Raw genomic sequence first — 14,873 nt, 5'->3', positions numbered from 1 at the left:
CACAGTGGGACAGCTACCACAATGCACTGTTCTCTTTGCCATTGCAAGAGCTGCTAATGTGGATGCGCTCCAGTGTCACAAGGAGCGCAGTGTGGACACGCAACAGCCGTTTAATTCCAGTGTTTTAATAAAAGTGGTATAACTTATGGGGCAGAAACTTGCCAGTGTAGACATACCCTAAGCAAAATATCAGCCTACCCCCAACTCCCTCTCCCCTTTAGAAGAGGCAGAACAGAAAGTTCTATTTTAGCAGCCTGACTCTGACAAATGTTTGTCAGGGCCCAATGTTTCTAAAAAGGTTAGAGAATGTGTGATGTTTCTGTGGGTTTCCAGAAACCAAATATTACAGAAAAAGTAGAATTTTCCTATCTTTTTTCCACCTCTGTCTTTTTCCCTGCGTGCATTTCTCTCATTTTGGTTTTCAGAAGTAGGACTGGACATTGCCAATGAAACCTGACACCTATCTCCTAAATTGAACACTTTTCCCCAACAAGTATATGTATTACTATCAGAAATTACAAGGAATAGCTTTTCCTTTTAAGAAAACTACAAACAGAGAGGGCAGAGGTGAAGGAATAGGGAAGGTGGTTAAAAAGAAGATTAAATATTTTTAAGTATTATAAGTTTTAACTTTTTTTCTCTTTTTGTGTGTTTAAAAATGCATCGTGTTAATTTATTAATGATTTGTGCACGTGAGATAACATAATTGGGACATTGGTCAAGACCTTGAGGTTAAATTAAATCATACTTCATGGATGTTTTGAACACCACAACTAATTTGTTTTTGTAATGGTCTTTAACGTAACTGGATCATTGTGATTATTTTTACTTGTAAATTTTTAAATTGAAAACACGTTGGAACATTCTGGTGAAATATTTTAATTTTTTTAAGCATTGTGTGTATGTGAGAAATGTGTATGTTTATGGAGTACCAAGGTTTTGAGTCTGATCCTTGCACTGACCAACACTTACTGTCTGTATAAAACTTCATGGTTGACAAGCAGCTAATGTATTTTATAGATCAAAAAGCCTATCCAATTTATTTGGATAATATTATATTTCACTGCCTTGCAAAATAGTTTGTGGACCTTATAAGTGGTTTCAGGGGATCAACGCAAACTTGCTTTTTCCATTGGAAGGGTGAGACATACTTGGGGAAACGAAAGCCACATGGGCTTAAACATTCTCTAAGTGAATTACCACTTTGTCCATAGGGTTCTGCCAGGTGCAGAAGAAAGGTTAAACTGTTTGGGCTTCAAAATTAGTTCTAATGATCTGTGATGGCAAGCTCTCACAGTACAAACTCCATAAACTACAAGTGGTGCTGGGTGCCACAGAATCATAAATGAGTTAGGCATGAAAATGAGCCACGCCCTTGTTTTGACCTCAAAAAACTTGACAGTCCAGACCACAGCACAAGTGATCTCTGTGTTAAACCAAAAAGCAGATTTATAATCTCAAACCACTGCATAATCCTGTGAAAGGATGTAAATGCAATGGCAAACTAACCTTATGATGCTAATCAGATTTGACCATTGTGGGTGTTTGGTTATTAAAAACAGGATTTACACTACTTTGTGCACAGAGAAGAGAGGGTAGACTTGGACACAGATTATGATATCATAGTGATCTCCTTTGCCTCATTAAGGTGGTATGATCAAATATAGTCTGACTATTTATAGGACTGAACATGTAGATTGAATGGGGGAAAAGAATTTTTGAAATGTAAGAAGTTAGGCCACAAGGAGACAGAAAGGAAGGTGAGATTCACCTGCTGTCTGAGCATAAAGCCAGGGAACAAGATAAAGGTAGATGTTTATAAAACATAAAAAAAACCAGAAGGAAATCTTGATTTGTTTAACTCATGGGATGAGTCTGGATAATAAAGATAACAAAGGGATGCAGCACAGAATTTTTTTTTTTTAAAAGTATAATGTTTTCCAAAATAGTCCCATGCGGTCTCACACCCATTGCATGTGGCCTTTATAAAATATATTCAAAATGTAGTACTTACCCTCCGTGGCATGGTAATTGCGAAGTTCAGGATAAAGTTTGTGTGGATTTTTTACAGCTGCAGAAAAACGTAAATAATTAATTTCTATAACATATCAATATAGGTCAATTTACTTTGTTTTCTGCTCTTGTAATATGTTCAGTATCCACAAAATTATTGTAGTTAGCCAAGAAGTGGTGGTGGAGAGTAGAAATAGCTATTTACTGCACTAGAACTGAGGAATGGAAATCTTGATTAATCTCTTTCCCAATGGAATAGGAAAGGCGCTTCAGGGGAAAAAATATCAGCAGGAGCATCACATGCCTTACTTGCTGTGTGGCAGAAGGAAGACTAAAATAGAGTAAGGAATTAAGATAGATGAATCTTTCATTAGGATACTATCTATTTGAAGAGGATGATGAAAAGAGGCAGCCCATTGGGCCTAGACCAGAAGAGATTAACTTGCTCCTAAAAGTCAGTAGTTTTTACAAGAAAACATTCCCCTTAAATAGGAAAAAAAAAATCCATCATTCAAAGTGGACCATTTTGTACCCAATTAACTTTAATATCCCTTTTGAGCTATTACATACATGACTGTAAAATTGGCACTAATTTCTATATTCAGCTGTCATCTACAATATGTAGTAATAATACAATCAGCCATTTTGTAGTGTCTATTTAGTAAACATTTTGTTGCATTTAGAAACTCGATAAAAGTACATTAGAAGTTAAACCATAAAAATTTCACCCATTATCTTTCATGAAGCTATCCCAAAATACTTTTACTTTTTGACAAACCAAGCTGTTATAGAGAAGTTACCATCTCACACAAGAAAAGGGGGTTGAATAGCATAAAAACATCAATACTCAGAGTATTTCTAATACTTTTCTTTCACATATAGCAACAATTTCATGTAATCATCAAAACACTTTCATACCTGCTGTTGCAGCATACACAGGTGGCTTACGTGATTGTGGCCTCGACGATGGTTTAACAGGTGGATCATTAGCCTAAAATAAATAATTTTAAAAATAGCAAAAATCACTCCTCACTAGCAAGTGAGGTTAATGTAATTGAAGGCCTGGAGATAGTCCAGAAGAAATTAAGAAGCACCCATCACATATTTCCTTTTGATGACATTACATTTCAAACTATAAAACTAAAAACGGATTTCGATAAATTATATATATTATAGTCTCTCTCAGTAGCATCACCTGTTACATCTAAAGAGATAATATTACCTAGACATTGATAATGTCTTTTCCCATAATTCTCAGCATCTTCTCAGTGATTAAATATGATGGCCCAATCCAAGAGTTGTAATTTTGGATGGGAAACAGAAAGAGCAGAACACTCAACTGAAAAACCCTGGTTTGTTCCAAATATTCTTAAGAATTAACATTTTTCTTGAAGATCAAGCTGCAGCTGAAAATAATATTTTGAATATTTCTGATTGTAATGCATCAAATATAGATATGTCTCTCTAAGTTGGTTGTCTTCTCGGAAACAGTGTAATGAAGAATTATATTGTTAGACTGGAGTATGCAAAACTTAATGTAATAGTAGGGTTCTTCTATGGAGGAGGTTCCCCTGGCAATACTGAACAGTGCGCTTGAGTGAATATAGTATACTCAAAAAAGACACCCTACCCTTCCATCAGTCAGCACTCAACATATCCAATGACTTCAATGTGAGTGCCATCAACACAGCAATATTAGGATTAGGTCTAATTGTAGATGAAAGGATTTAGCAACAGAGAGAACCAATATGGAAAAAGATATATGTGCAAACCTTCCTTTGTTCCCTTGCTGCTTTCCTTGCACTGTTTTTCTGCTCCTCATTTTCATATTGTTCAGTAAAGGAATCCAGAATTTCATGCAGATCTTCTGATTGAGTAAGACGAGGTACATCACCAAATAAAATGGCACTAGCTCGAATATCTTGACCATAAAATCTAGCACAAAAAATTATATCAGTTGTTTTAATCATCATCTCATCTATACTTCTAGTTTAGCCTTTAGTTTAAAAGGCTCCCTATGTACCGTGCCATTTCGACATGTTGTATAAATACTTACTTGATTTCTTAAAATGATTACCCATGAAGGAATGGCAGAAGTTGTTCTATGTTCAATATAAATTGAGAACAATAAATTATGGGGAACAGACTTGTTTCCCTTTATTATTACTGCAGTTTAATTTTCACCAATATTTTGTTCCAGCTCATTTTCTACAGAAAAGCATGGTGGTGTGCAAAAAATGAAACATTAGGATTTTTGTGTGTGTGCCCGCACTATCAGATGTCAGCTGCAGGATCATCTGCTGCATTGAAAGTCAGCATTAAACAAGAAAAGAACAGTGATTTCACAGAAAACAGTTATAGCTTAAAAGGCTTTTAATGTGGCCTTTTTAATATCGACCACAATAACTCTGGGTAACCACAGAAAACAAATGGTACCAACTTGCTAAAAAACTCTTGCTATATTGTGATTACAGATTTTATTTATTTATTTAAAGAGTCCTTTCATATTAGAACAAGAAGGGAAACTGGACTCTTGGTAATCTTCAACAGCATCTGTTTTCACAAATATGCCACAAACATTTCAGCGGATGTGTTATTTGTTTCTAAGCATGTACAATTAACTACTCACTGAGTGGCCTAATTCACAGACTTAGACTCCTTGAGTGGCCTAGTTCACAGGGTACACAAATCTTTAGGACCCACCCACTAGCATGGTCTGCCTGTTCCAATGGGAGACATATCCCTAACCTGTTCTTCTCCCTGCTGTGTGTGCATCTTGCTTTCTGGCCTTGCCTCGGCTGTACAAGGGGAGAACCTGCTTGCATGCCTCCCCACATATCTTCTACATGTACTCACATAAGGGCCTGTCAAAACCATGCTTTTAAGAAATATGAATTAATGCCTTTGCTACTGTACAGCTTAAAATTGGTACAATACATTTAGGATTTTAAAAAACCTTTATTATTATAAACAGCAATATTAGGATTGGAGATTTTTAGAAAAAGGAGACATTCAATTTAAAATTTTTATTGTCTCCAACTCAGACTGGTTTGATTTTAATGTACTTTTCATCCAAGTGGTCTGACTCGAATAAGATTTCAAACCTGTCAGAAAACAGCATGGAAAACCTCATTTCTTTGCATTTTAGTGTATCTTTGGAACCATGTGTTAAAGTAAATGTATAATTTTCTTGGGAGGAGAATAAAAAAAGTATTTTGGAAAGATTTTAGTTTTATCATATTATCTATGTATAATTTTGATTTTACAGTATTGCTATCATCTTAGAAAGCAGCTGACAAAGTTAAAGAAATCTAGTATGTGTATGTTTACAACAATGGCACCAGAATGGAAAAGAATTTTAAGATTTAGAAAACTGGACCTAAATCTCCCATCAATTCTGACAGTTTTGATAGCTATGGGTAAAACAAAACAAAACAAAAAAGTAAGAAGCAGCTCTTGAACATCTTTAGTGAGGCTCTAAACCACAATTTATTTTTTAAAAAGACATTGAACCAGATATCTGCCATTCCCTGCCAAATCTATTACCTCAGAAGTTCAAAAACTTCTTGTTTTAATGAAAAAAAAAAAAAAAGACATAAATAACTCACATCAGAAATAAACTCTTGGAATGGTGCAGTGGAATAAATGTTCATACGGAGGCAATATAATTTCAATACTCAAATTTCACCATTAATACTTCTGGAGATACCATGGGCCCAATTTTGCTTTCGATAATCACCTACAATCATTCCAAGGAACGAATTTGTTCCACTATACCAGTGGTAGGCAACCTGCGGCCCATCAGGGTAATAGACATTTTGCTGACATTGACCGTTCACAGGCATGGCCCCCCGCAGCTCCCAGGAGCTGTGGGAAGTGGCGGGCCAGCGCAATCAGATTACCCTGGTGGACCGAATGCGCCCCATGGGCAGTAAGTTGCCCACCACTGCACTATACCAATATATATCAAATATTCACCTATTAACCCTATAAGTACAGTAGACATTTAAAGCATCTGAACAATGAATTACCTTACCCTGATTTGTTTATAAATTATGGCACTGGTTATGAACTCAACAGAACCAAAAGTAGTACATCAGAGCATCTCAATTCTACAAAGTTAACTATAAGATTTATTTTGAATATTTTCCTAAAAGTCCATCCCACTAAAATTCCAGTGTAACCCATTTGATGACGCAGTACAAACTATGGAAGAAACACATATGAACAATATAGATTAAATCTTAGGAAAAACTTCCTAACTGTAAGAACAGTAGGACAATGGAACAGACTGCCTCGGGAGGTTGTGGAAGCTTCTTCACTTGAGATTTTCACAAAGAGGCTGGATAGTCATCTGTCTTGGACAATTTAGACACAAATCCCCCATCTTGGCACGCAATTACACTAGATGACCCTTGCAGTCCCTTCTAACTCTATGATTCTACGATTTTGAACCCGACTTACTTGCGATTAGTTTCTTTCCTTTCAATTAAACATGTTCCTTCTAAAGATACCCCTGCAAACAACCCTCGCGATTTGCAGTATGTATAGACAGCAGCTGAGCTTCGTACGGCAACATCGCCTTCTAAATTTCTACAAAAAAGAAAAAAGTTTGCATGGCTCTTATCAACATGCTACTGTAACAAGAACAGCAATTGACAATTGCTCATTCTAAATTTTACAATTCTGGCACAATGATCAAATTATTTCTAACAATCTGCATATCTGATTGTCCAATTACTTCTTTTTTTGCTACAACTGAACAAATGCATTCCTTGCTTATTTTCCACATCTGGATTTTGAGGGGGAGTAAAAAGTAAAAGTGAAAGTGCACTATGGATGACAAGTACCATGCGTAGGAAAATAAAACAGTAATTAAATTATCCAGTCTCTCAGACAATGAAATAAAGAGCCATTTTGGAAATGTGATAAAATTGTACAGAAAGATGGCCATTTTCCTTTTAAAAATATAGATTTTCAGATTTAAGCTGCAGCCATATGTTCACCTGTAATGTAAGTATTTTTTACCTATAGATTGTAAGTAGCCTTTGATTCATGTCTATCTGTTCTTTTCCCTCTGATCAATCCTATTATTTCCATTGAAGATTTTAAAAAAAAATGTAAACTAGTGCAATATAAATTTAAATTGGTGTTTTTAAAATATTGTCAGACAACTCAATGCATTATACTACTTCTATTTTAAAGATAAAATAGCTATTTTCCATATTATACATTGTTTGAACTGCAGTTTTCTAGAACACTAATCTTTAGACTGTTGGCATACAACATTTTTTGCTATGCTAGGGAGCAGAGCAGTAAGCAGGAATTTTGTTTTGCAAGGGATTATGTAGAAACATAAGAATTGCCCTACTGTCTCTGGTCCAAGGTCCATCTAATCCAGTATCCTGTCTCCAGCAGTGGCCAGTACCAGATGCTTCAGCAGAAGGTTTAAGAACCCTGCAACAGGCAATTCTGGAATAATCTGCCCCCCACATTAAGTCTCAGCTGAGTCTCTAATATTTAAAAATCACTTAAGCCCTGAGGCATGAGGTTTAACATCTCTTCCTCAAAATTTGCTATCATTAATAAGGCAACTCTGGATATTCTTGATATCCATTAGAAATATTCAATTCTTCTTAAATTGGATTAGATTTCTGACTTGAACAACTTTGTAAAGCCATGATTTCCAGAGTTTAATTACATGTTAATGTATGAAAAATATTTACCAGTTTTGAATTTCTCATCTTTTAATTTTATTGAATATCCCTTTGTTTTTGTGTTATCAGACAAGTTAAACAAAAATTCCTGATCTATCTTCTCTCTACCATTCATTATTTTATATACTTCTCCTGCGTTCCCTCTTATTCACCTCCTTTCTAAGGTAAGCAAACCAGTCTTAAGTCTCTCTTCCGATGATAGCTCTTTTTATGCCCTTGATCATTCTTGTTGCTCTTTTCTGAACCCCTCTAGTTCTGTAGTATCCTTTTTGAGAGGGGGTGACCAGTAGGGTAAACAGTATTCCAGGTGAGGTGGCATTAGAATATTCTCTGTATTATTCATCATCCCATTCCTCATACAACCTAACATCTTGTTTGCTTTTTAGACCACATTAGCTGCACATTAGGCAAAGGTCCTCACTGAGCTGTCAACAATGATGCCCATGTTCCTTTCCTGGATTGATACAGTTAATTCAGAACTCTGTTAATGTGTATGAGTAGGTTAGATTTTCTCCTTCAATATTTATTACATTTTATTTATCACATTACATTATTTATTATTTGTATTATGTAGCACTTAGCAGCCCCAGTCATGGACCAGGTCCCCACTGTATCAGGCTCTGTATAAGCAAAACAAAAAGATCTGTGCCCCAAGAGGTTTACAAACTATGCACAAGACAAGAGACAGGTGGATACAGACAGATGGACAGAGGAGTACAAGGAGACAAAACAACATTGGTCAGCATGATACAGGGTTGCAGTCTCATTTGTTTGTATAACTTTAGCTATTTGCTCTTTGAAATCCACTTTGGCCCTTCCAATTTCCCCTTGTATCTACTGCCTACTATAATTTATGTTCCTGTATATTAGCTTTACTAGGGTCAGATTTCCAGATTTTGAAGGATTTCTGTTTGAAGAGACTCTCAAACCTTGCAGCGAAGCCATATTGGTTTACACTCCTTGCCGTACACTGTCTTTTAACAGCATGCATGTCTTCTGAGTGCTTATCTTCATTTTAGTTTTCAGAGTGGTAACTGTGTTAGTCTGTATCAGCAAAAAGAATGAGGTGTACCTGTGGCACCTTAGAGACTAACAAATTTATTTTAGAGTTAGCTCAACGTATAGCTCAAGTTCCCCCCCATAACATGACTCCCATCCACACAAAAACATCTCTAGCTCAAGTCAGGTGGTGGTTTAAACTTGAGCTAGCTGCTCTGTCAGGAGGCGAAGGTTGAAGCTCATGTGCTACTGCTGCTCAAGCTAGTAACGCAGTGGCAATGCAACAGCTGAAGCCACAACTATTCATCAGGTGTCAGTCCATTCCCTCTGCTAATCTAGTCACTTTGTGTAGCTCAAGTGTGTTGTTTCAGAAGGCAAGTCTACATATGTGGTGGCATTTAAAGTACAGACACTGAATACTCAGCTAGCACGGGTATAAATATCAATGTTGATGGCGAGACATGACTTACGCAGGTAGAGTAGAGTGCCCTACATATGTAAACACCTAGAATACATACCCTACATGTTCTTTACATGTCCATGCAGTGCCTCCCATGTCTACACTGCTCTTTTTAGTGGTGAAACAGCAGGGAAAGAAGGAACTCAGGTGAACATACTTGATCTAACTGTTGTAGTGAAGATAATCTGAGACTCTTATTGTATTTTTAGTACTATCCATGCCACCTCTAGGAATTTTTCTTCCTTTACTTTTAGGATTAGGGCCTTTTTGACAAACAAACATTCTCATTTCATTTAAAATTTCCCTTTCTAATAGTAAGTGTCACTATGACTTTATGGTGCCCTACTTGCACTTTGGATGTTGAACCTAATTTTGTCATGGTCATTATAGCTCAGTGGCTCAGCTAATGTCACTTCTTGAATTAGCTCCAGTGTATTACTTACAATTAAGTCAAAAATTGTTCCTCTTGCATGTTCGGCAAGTAGTTGTTCCAAGAAACAACTAGCTAAGGCGGTCAGACATTTTCTCTCAACTTTGTCCTGTTGTGTCATTTTATATTGGGATCATTGAAAATCCTCCATTACCATCATTTTGTTAGATTTTGGCTGCCTCATTGATCTTACTCAACATTCTGCACACTCTGTTTCATTCTTGATCCAGAGACTGTAGTATAGCCCTACTAATATACACCATCTTTAATCTCGGGTTTTGTATCCATTCTACTGCGTGGTTCTCTCCACTCAGAATTTTCATCTGGCTAAATTCAATGGAATCCTTTAGAAACAGTGCTACTATTCTAGCTCTACGGACTAGTCTATCTTTCCGGTATAGTTTGTAACCGGGTATTATAGTATACCATTGTTTTGTTTTGTTGTCATTTCACCAATAATGTCTATTACATAAAGGTCCTAGTACACTGAAAGGCATTCTAGTTCACCTATTTCTGATTTTAAACTTCTTGAATTTGTACACTGTAGATGTCTTTGTGTTATAGACTAAAAGGAGTAATTCCAAAGCAAATATAGCCAACGTCAAGCACTAAATGGGCAGATAACAGTAGTGCCAATCCCAAGAATTAAAAAAATCATAAAATTAAAGTCTGCCTTCCCCAAAAATGAAATTAGCTTAAAAAAATCATGAGACTGTACAAGTTATAATTGTGGGGTCTTTTTAGTGCTTTATGGTTTTTAAGCTCTCAGAGTTCATGATTTCAAGCTTTTCTTTGCAACCATAAGGGCTATTCTGCCTTTAAAATAAAGGGCAAAATTCTCACGTATGCATGATTCCAGGAGCAGGAACTTTATGAACCCACCCCCAGCAAATATCATGAGACTTGTGTTAATATCCTTGGAAACACTGTAATAAATTTTAGAAACACAAAAAACCAAAACCCTTGCTAATTACTCCCAGCTTCTGACAAACAGAGGCTAGAGACACTCAGAGCATGGTGTTGAATCCCTGCTCATACAGCCTAACAGACATTGATGGACGTATCCTCCATGAACTTATCTAGTTCTTTTTTGAACCATTATAGTTTTGGCCTTCACAACATCCCCTGGCAAAGAGTTCCACAGGTTGACAGTGTTGTATGAAGAAGCACTTCCTTTTGTTTGTTTTAAACCTCCTACATACTAATTTCATTTGTTGACCCCTAGTTTGTGTGTTATGTGAAGGAGTAAATAACATTTCCTTATTCACTTTCTCCACACCAGTCAAGATTTTATATACCTTTATCATATCCACCCCTTAGTCATTTCTTTTCCAAGCTGAAAAGTCTGAGTCCTTATCATCTCTGCTCATACAGAAGCTGTTCCAAATCCCTAATCATTTTTGCTGCCCTTCTCTGCACCTTTTCCAATTCCAATATATCTTTTTTGAGATGAGGCGACCACATCTGCATGCAGTATTCAAGATGTGGGCATACCATGAATTTATATAGAGGCATTATGATATTTTCTGTTTGATTATCTATTCCTTTCTTAATGGTTCCTAACATTTTGTTAGTTTTGACTGTCACTGCACATTAACAGGTTTCAGAGTAGCAGCCGTGTTAGTCTGTATTCACATTAAGTGGATGTTTTCAGAGAACTATCCACAGTGACTCCAAGATCTCTTTCTTGAGTGGGAACAGTTAATTTAGAACCCATCATTTTGTATGTACAGTTGGGATTATGTTTTCCAATGTGGATTACTTTGTATTTATCAACATTAAATTTCATTTGCCATTTTGTTGCCCAGTCACCCAGTTTTGTAAGGTCCCTTTTTAACTCGACAATCTGTTCTGGACTTAAGTAATTTGAGTAACTTTGCAAAATTTGCCACTTTTCCAGATCATTTATCAATATTTTGAATAGCACTGGTCCTAATACAGACTCCTAGTTCAGACCCCTGCAGGAAACCACTATTTACCTCTCCACATTCTGTCTTGATCCCTGTTTGTCTCTCCCACAATCATTTTCATATTTTTCTCATGCTGTCCTCTCAAATGGAACAGCTATTCCTGAGCTGGTCTACTATGCCTCCTCATTGAAATCCATCCTTAATACTCACTTCTGCCATTATGTTCAGACGAAGGGTATCAGATTTATTTATTTTTAAAGAAAACTGCCCTGCCAGATTCTGTGCCATAACCTATAACTGGCCAAAGCCAGGGTATGACCAACTAATGGGTGTAGTCAGATATCATGTATAGAATGATTCTAAGCATATGGCAGAACCAAGGGCAAAGCAAGAGTTCTAAATTTTTACTGCAACTTTAAGCGTACTACTCTTAAATGTCAGAAGTGAAAAGTTGTAATCCTGGAGTTCAAAGGGAGGTCTCGCTTTGGGCTCCAATATAGATGCCCACAAAAAGTCAGTGTACCAAGATATTTTTCTTATTGCAAAGTATTTCTTTGATATTCATATTTATTAAACCTACACAAGAACTTATTCAGTCAGCCACATGCCTTTCCTGAATAACCACATATGCTTTTTCCTGTGACTCTAGTCTTTTCTCCTCTATCCAAACCCCAAGCATTTTGCTATTGCTCCTTTATCACAGTATATGTATACAAAGTCTAAGCTATTTCTCTGTTTTTTCCACCAAATGCATCCGATGAAGTGAGCTGTAGCTCACGAAAGCTTATGCTCCAATAAATTTGTTAGTCTCTAAGGTGCCACAAGTACTCCTTTTCTTTTTGTGGATACAGACTAACACAGCTGCTACTCTGAAACCTGTCATCTCTACAAAGATATCCTGGCATTAGAAAAGGTTCAGAGAAGGGCAACTAAAATTATTAGGGGTTTGGAACGGGTCCCATATGAGGAGAGATTAAAGAGGCTAGAACTTTTCAGCTTGGAAAAGAGGAGACTAAGGGGGGATATGATAGAGGTATATAAAATCATGAGTGGTGTGGAGAAAGTGAATAAGAAAAAGTTATTTACTTGTTCCCATAGTATAAGAACTAGGGGCCACCAAATGAAATTAATGGGCAGCAGGTTTAAAACAAATTAAAAGGAAGTTCTTCTTCACTCAGTGCACAGTCAACTTGTGGAACTCCATGCCTGAGGAGGCTGTGAAGGCTAGGACTATAACAGGGTTTAAAAGAGAACTAGATAAATTCATGGAGATTAAGTCCATTAATGGCTATTAGCCAGGATGGGTAAGGAATGGTGTCCCTAGCCTCTGTTTGTCAGAGGGTAGAGATGGATGGCAGGAGAGAGATCATTTGATCATTACTTGTTAGGTTCACTCCCTCTGGGGCACCTGGCATTGGCCACTGTTGGCAGACAGGATACTGGGCTGGATGGACTTTTGGTCTGACCCAGTATGGCCGTTCTTATGTTCTTAATGTAAAGTAATAAGTAGGAGATAGCATGTTACTATACATATTAAGAGTACCTCTGGTAAAGGGATGGAATGGCACCCTATCTAGCTCCTCAGGTAAAGGCAAGAATAAATTACATGGAGAAACTCAGTCTTGCATGAAATCTTGGTATGCAACCACAGCTACAACCCCAAGACTTGTGTTTGTTCATTCCTTGGAGTAACTAGGAGGCTCAGAATGGAAGTAAGAAGACTTCAGAATGAACAGGTAGGAGCTGGCAAAATATTAAAGTTAGTCTTTAAATTAAATTACAGTTAACATTTGTAACCACAAAAAAAACCATAAACATGATCTGTTATCAAAATATGGATTGCATCCTGATTTAACAACCTAACCATGGGGAAAATCTAACATGTTACAGAACATATTTATGATTAATATTAATTGATAAATCCAGTAAACAAACAAAGAAATGGCAAAATGTTCCCCATATAACCTCTGATATATTAGGAAGAGAGTCCAATTTAATATTAGAATAAAAAATGTGATGTTGTTTAAAAGGACACTTAAAACAGTTACTGATATTATAAAAAGTGCTCTGTAACAGGCTTTTAAGGATCCCAGAAAAACTCTACTATCCTTTCTCTTTGGTAAATTCTTTTCACTCTTATACTGAAAAATAAAATAAAATTGATTTTAAAAATACAACTTACTGTATACAATGACTTGCTATAATAAATCTTTTTGTATCAGCATCACTTCATGTCAGTACAGCTCTAGGAACATTGTATTAAGAGGTTGTGAAATGTGTATTACACAACCTCTGCACAGAGATTTTTTTTTTTTTTTAAAAAAAAAGGTCAGAAAATGTTTTTTTCCATGGAAAAAAGTGACTTTCGTGAAATATTTGCGTGAAAACCAAAATATTTTTTAAATTGGAAATGCTGCAGTGGTGTCTCATAGGAGCTGTAGTTCAAGTGCCTCATACTCTCATTCTCTTCTATAGGTTGGGTTCCCTGGCTGCACTCCAACTCTCATGATGCAGCACTCTTTCCCCTCTTTGGGGGTGGTGCATCATGGGAGTCTCAAGGCTGTGGTGCATTATGAGAAATGAGATCCAGCTGGGGAATCTGGCCTAAAGAGGAGAATGGGGACTTGAAACAACAGAACTACAACTTCCATGAGGCAGCAAAGCATAACTGAATCAAAGTTTTTTAGTTTGGCCCCATTTTTTTTCTTCAGTTTATGGTTATTTGTTTTGGGGGGTTTTTTTTGACCAAAAATCTGTGAAAGCAAACACTTTTCATGAAAATCATTTAATCAATACCCAATTTTCTGTCAAAAAATAGGTTTGACAGAAATTTTTTGACTTCTTTAAAACAGTCAAACAATTGGTCAACCCAAACAAATGACCACACAGGAATAAAAATTAGAATATTCCCCGAAGTCATTTCTCTCAAGCAAAAGACTGAGTGAAAAAGAGGAGTCTTAAACTGGCCCAAGGTTAACAAACTTGGGGGTCCGATAGACCAACAAGGTAATCTAATCCTAGAACTCAGGGCCCTCCACTAAGAACTTCCTGTACTAGTTCCCAGATGTTCAAATCTAGGGCCTTTGTGAACCTACCTTTCCTCAATCATACACAGAAAGAGGCAATCAATTCTTCTTTCCACCTACAAATAATCTTCATCTAAGCTAGACTGAAGTTCTATTAGTTTCCTCTTTCCCATTGCTTTTTGTAGGCCTGGTTGAGAGAAAGACAAGACCTGACTGAGACTGCACAATCTGTATCTAATTAAAGTGGCATAATACTATGAAGACAACAGTGGCCAAATGAACGATAGATTTTCCACAAAATTATTGAGCAGTTTGTTA

The 14,873-nt window shown here is 36.6% G+C and overlaps 1 protein-coding gene across 1 annotated transcript in view; it reads right to left on the bottom strand.

Annotated features, from left to right (window-relative positions):
* SH3YL1 (SH3 and SYLF domain containing 1) overlaps positions 1–14,873 on the bottom strand; it is a 104,979-nt gene that overhangs the window by 42,445 nt on the left and 47,661 nt on the right. Inside the window, exons 6-9 of the mRNA XM_038396480.2 lie at positions 6,478–6,606; positions 3,786–3,948; positions 2,932–3,004; positions 2,015–2,071 (exon numbers count right to left, since the gene is read on the bottom strand). Of these exons, the coding sequence (XP_038252408.1) occupies positions 2,015–2,071; positions 2,932–3,004; positions 3,786–3,948; positions 6,478–6,606 (422 nt within the window). The remainder of the gene's footprint in view (positions 1–2,014; positions 2,072–2,931; positions 3,005–3,785; positions 3,949–6,477; positions 6,607–14,873) is intronic.

This window comes from Dermochelys coriacea, chromosome 3, assembly GCF_009764565.3.
Source record: "Dermochelys coriacea isolate rDerCor1 chromosome 3, rDerCor1.pri.v4, whole genome shotgun sequence".
Classification (NCBI taxonomy): Eukaryota; Metazoa; Chordata; order Testudines; family Dermochelyidae; genus Dermochelys; species Dermochelys coriacea.
This window is presented reverse-complemented; position numbering and strand designations above follow the sequence as displayed.